The sequence below is a fragment of the Pempheris klunzingeri genome, chromosome 2, assembly GCF_042242105.1.
Source record: "Pempheris klunzingeri isolate RE-2024b chromosome 2, fPemKlu1.hap1, whole genome shotgun sequence".
Lineage (NCBI taxonomy): Eukaryota > Metazoa > Chordata > Actinopteri > Acropomatiformes > Pempheridae > Pempheris > Pempheris klunzingeri.
Genome location: NC_092013.1, coordinates 25,315,484 through 25,326,518, shown reverse-complemented (window position 1 = coordinate 25,326,518; position 11,035 = coordinate 25,315,484). Strand labels below are relative to the sequence as shown.

General features: G+C 40.5%; 1 protein-coding gene across 1 annotated transcript; it reads right to left on the bottom strand.

The window, feature by feature from the left end:
* Positions 1-1,250: 1,250 nt before the first annotated feature.
* oser1 (oxidative stress responsive serine-rich 1) lies at positions 1,251-9,310 on the bottom strand. Its single transcript, XM_070851905.1, has 4 exons — positions 8,953-9,310; positions 8,208-8,317; positions 5,839-5,955; positions 1,251-2,616 (listed from the first exon to the last, which is right to left on the bottom strand). The coding sequence occupies exons 2-4, from the start codon at positions 8,282-8,284 to the stop codon at positions 1,725-1,727; spliced, it is 1,086 nt and encodes a 361-aa protein (XP_070708006.1). The 5' UTR covers positions 8,285-8,317; positions 8,953-9,310; the 3' UTR covers positions 1,251-1,724.
* Positions 9,311-11,035: the final 1,725 nt, after the last annotated feature.

The window sequence follows — 11,035 nt, the reverse complement described above, 5'->3', positions numbered from 1 at the left end:
TTGAAATCTGGGGTTTAATTTGCAATCCAATATTCCATTATTTTAATATTTTTGTCAATACAATGTAGTATATTTGGTGGACCCAGCACAAACTCAACCGAGGATATGGACTCCGGTTGTGGTGCAAAAACAAATACCTTACTTCTACATTAATGAATAAAGTGGTATACTGACCAGGTATAATGGGTGTAGATATTGATATATGTCAAGTGATACATGCTTACTGTATCCTAGCAACTATAGACTGAGATGTTATAAAGTGGTCATTCTTTACATTTCTTTACTGTTGTAAAAAGTTGTTAGTTGTTCTGGATGGTATGATGTGAATTACATTTGTTTGTGAACATCTTGCACACATTTAAGTCTGTGGAAACAGAAAGAAAGTTACCAACTATGGCAAAATGATTTCGTAAGAATCATACTTTAGTATTACTTTAGCTTTTGATTGTTTTGTTAATATATATAATTGGGTATACCACCTGGGGTTTTATTTAGTAAATACATACAGATGAGCAGAAGAAGTCATGGCAAAAATGGATTGGGTGGATGTTAAATGGAAATCATCATGGTAAGATGAGTGTTTGAAATGTAACCCTAAAAAAAACAAAAACAAATCTAGGTTTATCCCATTGTGTTCATTCCAATTTCTTCTCTGCATGCTTTTGTTTTCATCAACCCAATTTCCAATTTAGTAATAAACTATCTGAGTAAACTCTGGTATTACAAAATTTAATCTGGGTAAAATTTATGTGACTTACATCTGCGGCATTGTAACAGGCACTCTTGTATATATTGCAAATTATGATTGTATAGATGGCAAGGGCAGTGATGGAGGCCTCCAAAATTACATTCCTCCTGTATGAATGATGTGTGAATGGGTGAATGAGGATGTCATATAAAGCGCTTTGAGTAGTTGAAATAACTAGAAAGGCACTATACAAATACAGACCATTTACCTTCCTTCAATCCCTGAAGTTTGGGACAACAAAAAAGAACATGTCACTGAAAAGTGTGGCTCTTGAAACACTGAAGGCATCGTGTATTTGAGATTGTATGTAGCTTTACAGTATATGTTTTACATGTAGTATTTCCCCCTTAAGTGTTTGAAGCAGAAAGTAACAATGTGTGCAATGTGTTCTTTGGGAAGCCTCTAGGATTGGGGACTCCAATAACAGACTGTAGTATAAGGCTGTCGTGTATTACTTGTGTATCTACTTTGGGTGAGGAGACAATGACAAGTTTCCAAAGGAAACAGTTTACTTCTTTATTGAGTGAAATGAAATCCAGACAGGTGACCTTCAAGGTCAAATGATCACCAGAACACCACAACACCACAAACACTTGGCATTACAAGTTTGCATTCTTACTGTTATGTCCTTCTGCAAGACCCTGCACCAAGAGCTTTGGCAACTTCATCTGTTAACTGAAAATAAAATTTAAATGTAGCACAAAAATGTGGGATGAAAGTCAAACTGGTAAAGAATAGTTGTCAGTAATCTGTTTTTGTCTGTTCTAAAGCAGAAAGCTCAAACAGAGGGTGGGGAAAATGTAAACATTTCAACCTGGGTAAAAATCAGTTAATGTAGAATATTTAAATGACAACTTTCATGTCTGATCCATTCTTCTACCCACTACTGACAATCCTGCAAGGCCATCTGTTCCATCAACAACAGAAAAAAAACCTTGTTGCCTCATTTCTTTATGATGTTAATTTTGTTCAATTTTTAAGTGTACATCATCTCAGCCATGTGAGACATCTTCTTGGGGATGAAGAGATAATACTCCATGTAGCCAGAAAGGTCCTCTATTGTAATGTCGTCAACATAGGCCCGTGCCTGCTCCGAACAAGAGCGAGGGGAGCCTGATGGCAATGTTGCTGACGACGATGAAGGTGACAAAGCTGTGGCAGCATTACTGTTGGTGCTCAGAGTTCTGGGGCCATCCTTCTGGTTCGGCAGGCTCCTCTCGCACTCGGAGATGACACTGCGGAACCCAGTGAAGGAGTACACCTCCACGCCAGCCCAGCTCTGATGATTGGACTGGCACTGAGATTCAGCCCCCTGCTTGCTCTCTTCCTGAGAACTCTTTCTCCAGCCACAAGAGCAGGAAGTGGCGTGGGGGCCTTCGGCTGTGCTGTGGGTTAGGGTTAGCTTGGATAAAACTCGGAAGTCAGTGGCTTCTCCAGGTCCAGATATCTGAGGTGCTGCTTCTCCATCACAGGCACTTTTCTGTGGGCCACTCTCCTCGCTCAATTGGCCATTTCCAGAACTTCCTCTATCTCTGGGTGAAGTCGCGACTGTAGTAACAATAGTGGGGAGCTCTTGGGAGGGAACCACAGCTTCAGTATGTGTCTCGTTCCCAGCACGAGATCCAAAAACCAGTGGGGAAATGTGGCTGGGAGTACCTGAGGAAGAGAGCTCCTGGACATCTACAGAGGAAGGCTCCACAGGTTCTGGCATGGCCAAGCGTTGGTGCTTCAGGCAGCCGCATGGGGTAGACAGTGCAGAAGCTGAAGCTGTGCTGCAGTAGTTAAACTTTGAAGGGTGGAGGATGGGGGACTTGGATCTCCGGCGCCGCTGGGTTCTCGATGGTCCCCTAGAAGTTTTCTTCATACAGCTAAGGATGTAGGAAAGAAAGAGGAGGGCCAGAAGAGGAAAAATGGCAGGGAGAATGATGAGAAAAAGACAAAAAATAAATCTTCCAAGAAGCTAAATGACATGAAAGTGGCATCATGTGCATTATGTGTACCTTTAGAGAAATTTTATTCCATCTCAAGAGGCAGATCTTGCCAGGATGTGTCAGCAGCTGTGCCTGCTCATTAATAGTTCATGAGCCACTTTTTAAAGCATGTAAAAGCCTTTTAAAACAGCCTTTCATGGTACATACCCATGAATTATGAGTTAGTAATTACAAGTTGCTATATTAATCAGTAAGATGCTTAAACTGCACATAAAATGGTATTTTGATGACATTTTAATCACCATCTGTTTCTAAAATGTATTATGAGCCACTTGAAAATGTTCTATCAAACCACAACGTATCTAAGGTAAATAGTCTTGTATCCCCACTGTCAGAAAAGGACAGTCGGGTTTTAACATGCTCAAAACCTTAAATTATTATTTCACAGGGTTAGGGTTAACACAAAGAGGTTTTCAGTACATTAAATAGTATTTTCTGCTGACAAAGAAAATACCCATCTGGTCTATCCTGCTAAGTGAAACTAGTTTAAGCTCCCCCCACCATTTAGATTTAATTATTTTTCCAATACAAACAAAACAACATAAAAGATGAATACAAGGACATGGCCATAGTTCAAACAAGACAAAAATTGAGAGAAATGGATGGGAAGGGTTACAGTGTTGATTTATTTTATGCATGCGTTTCTAATCACCACTTTTGCGATTCACTAGATAAACATGCACGCACACAATACTTATACACAATCTCACATCATACAGCAGAGATGCAGCATCCTCCATGCTTGTGAGACTCAGAAAGTCCTCTAACCATCTATTTAAACTGGTTTTCTAACGTTTTGGTTCCAGAGCCATAGGGAGTGTACAAGCGTGCTGACTTTCCCACAACCATGCCAGCATAAGTCTGAGAGTGTTTGATTTGATATTTTTAAATCAAGAGGGGGTAATGTATGCATTGTGCAGTATTTTCAGTTGTATAATTCCAAATCTTACACACTGATGTTGACATGAGAGTGATGCTGAATACTTCCAAATTCTATCCCACTCAAGTGGTGTGGGTGAGATGCCCAAGTCTTCCTCCCATCTTTTCATGTGCTGTGACCTTGCATGAGTGTATTGTTCAAAGGGTTTCCACCTGCTGTGAATAGCAGATTTTTCCATAGTGGACATAAAGGGAAGGGAGTGCCTAATGTAGAAGTAAGGGGAATAGCGGATATGATATAAGCCACTTTTCAAGTTATCCCTAATAGTTCTTAACAAGCCTGGACCATTGGATCCAAAAATCTTGTTGATTAGTGGTCTGATGTTTATACCTTAATATCTCATTCCTTTGGTTTTCCAGACAAAAGTGGTGGAACCTAACCCTAAATGATTTAGTTACCTCAAACACCTTAGGTATGGAGGTAAGTGCATCAGTCAGAGTCAAAAGGATATCAAAGTATAAATTAATTTCAAACTGATGGACACCTTACTAAGATACCTATATCATATATAGCACATGCCAAGGGCTGAAGTACTAAAATACACTGCTCAAAAAAAAATTAAGGGAACACTTAATCATCACAGTATAACATCAAGTCAATTCAACTTGAGGGATACCAATCTGTCCAGTTAGGGAGTATAAGTGATTGTGAATCAACTTCACCTGTTTCGGTGCAAGTGAAAGTAAACAACAGGTACACTGGAGAGGTAACAGCAAGACAACCCCCCAAAAAGGAAATGCTCTCCTTATCCTTCCTGACTGATTCTTTAATTTTCCATTTTGCTGGTGTCCTTGTCACTACTGGTAGCATGAGGCAATACCTGCAGCCCATTCAGGTTGCACAGGAAATCCAGCTCCTCCAGGATGGAAAATCCATATGTGTTATCGCAAGAAGGTTTGCTGTGTCTCCCACCACAGTCTCAAGACCATGGAGGAAATACCAGGAGATAGTCTGTACACAAGGAGAACGGGACAGGGCCGTAGAAGGGCATCAACCCAGCAGCAGGACTGGTATCTGCTACCTTGTGCGTAGAGGACAGAACAGGAGGAGCACTGCCACGTTCACACTGAGCACGTGTGACAGAAGTGAACGAGTCTGGAGATGCTGTGGTGAACGTTAGGCAGCCTGCAACATCATCCAGCATGACCAGTTTGGCGGTGGGTCAGTGATGGTCTGGGGAGGTATATCCTTGGAGGGTCACATAGACCTCCATGTGCTAGCCTGACTGCTGTCAGGTACCAGGATGAAATCCTCAGAGCCATTGTCAGACCTTACGCTGATGCAGTGGGCCCTGGGTTCCTCCTGCAGGACAATGCCCGGGCATTTTTTTGAGCAGTGTAAATACTAAGGGGGATATTGGACACCCCTGCCTTGTCCCCCGGAATAAGTGAAAGGAATCAGAAAGAATGAGTTGCATCTAACTGAGGAGATGGGTTCATGATAAAGTATGTATGTAAGTTCTGAACCTTTATAATCATTGTTTAGAAGACTTAAAGGTCGGAAATTGCTCATGACTTGGTGACCCTTCCGCATTGTCAGTGGCATTGACTGATTTAACTACTCAGGTCATCTGCTTCAGCAGCTTCCTTAAGCCCAGTGAGTCTGATGTTGTTCCTTCTTCCTTTGCTCTCAAGATCAATAAGCTGTTCACGCACAAGTTACACTTCTTTAGAAAGATGTTTTGCCATGCTGTTCGAGCAGGGCCGCTGTCTTTTTCTTCTGTGGTTTTGCTGTCCGCCTTGTTTGATGTTTTTTGCCAATATTGGAAGACAAAATATGGATAAACTATTCAGGGAAAATAATATCGATTTAACAGGTTATTTTCTACAAACAAATTACGGTCTCGAGAGTGAGTAGCAATCACCTAGCACGCCATGTTCACCTGTCGTGTCATGAGTTTGATCGCTGAATGTGTGTTTAAGGTTTGAGATTGGCCAGTGAAGCAGAGAGTTTGAACACTTAGCTGAGTTCCACTCAGAGCCTGACCTGTATTTAGTTGACAGAAAATTGAAATTCAAATGACATACCAAAACCTCCCTCCTCTTCTCTGAGTTCATTAGTACATCAAAACAATAAGTCTCAATTTCTGTCAAAAAAGCACAATTAAAATAACAACAACTTGGTTTTATAACTCAGTGAAAGTGATCAACTCAACCTACCCATGCCAGTTGTCCTTTGGGCAGCTGAGTTTGGGCTTTGCTCCGTTGGTGTCAAGACAAGCACGAGACGCTACTCTGGGAGCCAATGCCTCCGAGACAATCACAGCTCCGGATAAACTGGAAAGAAAAGAAGAACTTGTGAGCTTTTTCTAATTTTTGAATTTTCTTTTAACTATTAACTTTTAACTCGCAGCAAGTGTGCCACTTACTAACCACAAAGTCCTCAGCCCTCATCGAAACACACATCGTCTTAACCTTTGTATTGTGTTCGGGTTTGTGGACCCGATTTAGTCCGTTTTCATGGTCTTTATCAAAAGAAAAATGATACGATTAATCATTAATCATCAAACTCAGAATATGAACCAAGGCCAATGAGTCTGAGTTTGAAAAAATAATTAATCTTATCATTTTGCTCTTGATAAAAAAATGAAAACGGGTCCCACAGACCCAAACACCATTAAAGGGTCAAAGCCTATATTTGAATATAAACTGACTGTTATGGGTCAATTGCAATTTTATTTTAATCTAAAGTTTACATGTACATGAAAGTGCTCTGTAGAGTAGCTAATTAAACCCAGCAGGAATTACTTGCTGGCTTATGATTTGAACCAACATAAACGTGGAATGGGAGCCTGGAAACATAACAAAGTACCTTGGTCTAGCAAGACAAGGGTGGCTGCTCACCATCAGCCCCATATTGGCACCTTGGTTGGTATGTAGAGGCGGCCAGTCAGCAAGCCACTCAGACAGAGATCAAAACACAATATTTATGAAACTAATATTGATTACAATGGGCAGAAGCTTGTGGTTTTTCCATAGTTGAATGCACAGAACAGAAATTATGTTGAATGCGTGTTAAATCTTGTTTAAAAATTTGAACTTTATTCTAAAGGCATAGGATGACTACTTTTAACATTTAGCCTGGTTCTACAGGATCTGTTGGACAGAAGTTTTTGGGTAAAATTCCTTCACATACAGGGCATGAATTTCAGTATGGGACCGCAGGTATTGCACATCCCTTATTTCCGCAAATCAAGCAACATCTAAAAATTTTTGCAGCTGTGGGGAATGTGTGTGTGCCATTCTCTACAAGGCTACTAGCCCCATCTGCTGTTGCATGCCCTGTTGCAATGACTCTTGCTATCAAATACAGACAAGTTTCAATTATATGAACCTGAAGGTATGCAAACATTGATTGCTGGCTAAGACATAAATCATCATCTGCAGTGAAACCCACTCAAGAAAAAAAGACACTGGAGCCTGAAAGGACTCGCTTTATTGGCAGTGCCACTGACATCAAGGTTCGTAACAGTAATCCTCACTATTCTCAGACAGGTATGGGTGACATTGCTATAGTAAAGCAGCAGTCCAAAGACAAGTTTCAGGCTAACTGACACAGAACATATCAGTGGCTCAAACTTAAAGGCATAATTTGCAGATTTCAACTGTTTTGTTGATAATCACCTAATCATTACAATATTGGTTAAAGTGTCCACCACATGACGCAACACAGTTAAGAATGTAATAATACAAAGCTTTATCAGTGGTGAAATGAGCTGCAGTAGCCGATGTTACAAAACTTTAAAGGTCCGATATTATGCTAAATGCACTTCTTCCCATGTCTTTTCAACATAAATGTGTGTCCCCATTTGTGTCTAGACACCCTCAAACTATAAGATTTTTCAGTAAATGTGAGTTGAAACATTTGGCTTCCCTTATAATGTCATAAGGGAATCTGTTAAACATGCAACCTCCTCCAGCCCTTCAGCGGGCAGTACCAACTCAATGAATTTTAGGCTTACATCAGGAAATCGTTCAGTGAAGAGATACGCTTTTAGTTTCATTTTTTAAATATTTAGAGAGCCGATTTCCTAAAAATCTGTAGCTAGCGTGTTCCATAGTTTGGGGGTATGATTGACAATGCATTGCTGATTTTCTTGCTGCCATTGCTGGGAACCTCCAAAAAAAACAGCATCAGATGATCACAGATAAGATGCATCTTATCTCTCTTATCCTATAAGTTAAGATCAGATATTCCTTAATCAGTCCCACAGTGGGAAAATTCACCGATGACGTTTGTCGGTTTATCTGTATTGGTTAGCACCTATCAAACAATGGTGTGCGTTCCTCCTCTCTCTCAACCACTAGTTCAGTCTTGCCTGAAACTAGTGAATAAAACCAAATGCTAACATGGACCAATAAATCAACCTAGGGAGTAATGTTGTAAGAGGCATTATATTTACTTGTGATGGCACGAGCCAACGTGAACAGCATGTGGCAACGACAAACTAATATTTCCAACAGACCACGTAAATGACAGAAAGTCAAGAAGCTGGGTTCTGTCAGTGGTGTAGTTCACTGTAATTTACCTCTCAGCATCAACTCTCAGCTTCTTAAATGCAGTCTGCAGTGTTTCCTCTTCACAATCCTTCCCTCCTGCCTCCATGGTGGAAGGAGGCTGCTCTGACCAGCCACCCAGCTAAAACACACAACAACTTTAATTTTTCACAGAAAATTGACTGATCATGCAGAGGCTTATAACTTAGTTTAAAATCTTTGCTGGAAAATCATACATCTTATATTACAGACATCCAATATTTTCAAAACTCACAGCTTTCCACAACACATTGCCAAAATATTAAGAAGCAGGTACTAGTCAATAAAGCCCAGATGGGAAGGCTTACAATGCAGACTCTACAATAACGATTGCTTAGTATATTAATACAGTGCTGCTCTCAGATTTATTCGTTGGTAATTTGCTCATGTATAATTGCTCAATGTGTATGCCAAATTCACTGCCAATTGTGTTTACCAGCATCACGTGAATGACAAGCTGGTGGTGCCACAGACACACAAGCTGACAGTTCTGATGTTGAAAGTTAAATCACATCTGTGTGGACTGTTTGAATTATGAAGCGTATTCATCAATCCCTCAGCAAAACCACAGCGACTACATTGCCTACTACTGCTTGTAAAAACGGGATTTCATACGCATTCCCACCATTTTGAAGCTATCAAGTTACTTTGGCTGCTAAGCTAACTAGCGAGCTTGCAGCAGAGCGTCGTTTAACACATTTTAGAAACATTTTAAAAAACACCGGAGGTGATACTCACGGTTCAGGATATCCTGGTCGCAGTGCAGAGAGATATGCCCAGGGCATTAAGGTGTTACAATCGCAACAGGCCCTTCAATGTTGACAAGCTAGCGACGCTGGCGAAAGCTAAGGCGAACTAAAAGGACTGACTGGCTAGTTGTTGCTAGCTTGAAAGGCTAGCTAGGTATTAGTCTTTCGGCGAAAACACGACTCGTGCCTCTACTAAGATAGATGGACTCCTACCACGAAATCACTCACTGGATATCGATTCTGAAAAACATCAGCAATCAACAGTGCAAGCAATGAGGGCTAGCTTAAATCGCGACTTTTCTTTCTCTTATCCCTGTTTACTGATGTACCAGTCGCAGTGACTCTGCAACAACACGCAGGGCTGGTGACGTAAACCGCCCCCATACTGACGTCACACTCTGTTGTTTTGACCGTTTAACGCTAGTAAGAAAATATCCAGATACACTTTTAGATGTCAGACAACAGCCAAACTAGACAAGGCTCGACTTAATGTCATATGAAAAAATAAGCTTTTCATATGAGTGTCTAAAATTTATAACCTAAGGACAGCAAGTCTGGTGTATTACATCACTGTTACATAACTGCCAAACCTGGCGTTAGAATGCATCCCCACATGCGTCTCGAGTGGCCATATGTGATCGGATGTCACGTCCCTGCTCTGTATGCAAATAAACATAATATATTTGCAAAGTTATTGGCAAAGTTTTGGTGATCTGGCATATGGAGAACGGATATGCGAGGCTTCAGATCCATGGAAGAGAGGCATTAAAGTCCAGTAAATGTGTTTTCAGTTTGTCATAACACAGACAGTTATTGAATTTGAATGATTTGAATGATGGTTTCAAAATCCTGAATAATTAAGCAGTGGTATTAGCAGAAAATAGAACACTGACTGATTTTTGCAAATGTGCACTTTATTTATTTGCTGTGGTTGTGCTCAGTACTCTGCATTACACAGTGGCACTAAAGTATGTTGGGCTTTGCACCATTTCTGGGGCAATTTGGCTATCAGAAATAATAATTAAAGATATTTAATAATTATATTAATTATTTTATTATATTTTAAAAAAGCCAATTTAACTGATTCAGTCTCATTAAAATAATAATAATAATTAATTATTTATTAATTATATATAATTCTAAATAATAATTTTTTAAACTCAATTTGGTATTAGGGCAGCATGGTGGTGCTGTGGTTAGCACTGTTGCCTCACAGCAAGAAGGTTCGGGGTTCAAATCCCGGTTTGAACTCAGGGTCTTTCTGTGTGGAGTTTGCATGTTCTCCCCATGCTAGCGTGGGTTCTCTCCGGGTACTCCGGCTTCCTCCCACAATCCAAAGACATGCACATTAGGTTAATTGGTAACTCTAAATTGCCCGTAGGTGTGAGTGTGAGAGTGAGTGGTTGTCTGTCTGTCTGTCTGTCTGTATGTGGCCCTGCGATTGGCTGGCGACCAGTCCAGGGTGTACCCCGCCTCTCGCCCGAAGTCAGCTGGGATAGGCTCCAGCTCCCCCCGCAACCCTGACGGATAAGCGGCATAGAAAATGGATGGATGGATGGATGGAATTTGGTATTATGATTAATAATTAACTTAATAACTAAAGTCAAAGTTACCACATTGATAGCTAGATAATGGATTTCGGAATTCTTGACAGAGTAAAGGTTGGCAGTATTCACTCTTGTACAATATTATAGCAGACAGCATGTGTATTAAAACATTTATTAAAACATAACAAGTCAAACATACAAACAATCTAACTAAATGTACCAAGCTAACAAGCAATAGGGAGAATATATGTGTGTGTGTGTTGTGAAGGGGTGTAACCAAATGGTTAGTTGCATGCAAGACTAGTGTCTGTGTGAGCAAACAAACATCAACTTATCTTTATGGCTATACAGCAAACTACAACACATCACAATAATCAAACTAAAGCCAGGGCTGTTTCTAGCTTTGTGGGGGCCCTATGCAAGATGTTATTTGGGGGCCCCTAGTTTGTCAAACTACGATGCAGAAATTCCTAACCCTTTAGATCAGGGGTGTCCAAACTTTTTTCCCTGAGGGCCACATACAGA

What these genes read in the sequence shown, in the direction of transcription:
- oser1 (XM_070851905.1), bottom strand. Translation starts at nt 8,284, where the DNA reads ATGGAGGCAGGAGGGAAGGATTGTGAAGAGGAAACACTGCAGACTGCA. An exon ending in CTGAGAGTTGATGCTGAGAG is followed by an intron (nt 5,956 to 8,207) that starts GTAAATTACAGT and finishes TTTTCTTTCCAG; the next exon opens with TTTATCCGGAGCTGTGATTG. An exon ending in CCAAAGGACAACTGGCATGG is followed by an intron (nt 2,617 to 5,838) that starts GTAGGTTGAGTT and finishes CTACATCCTTAG; the next exon opens with CTGTATGAAGAAAACTTCTA.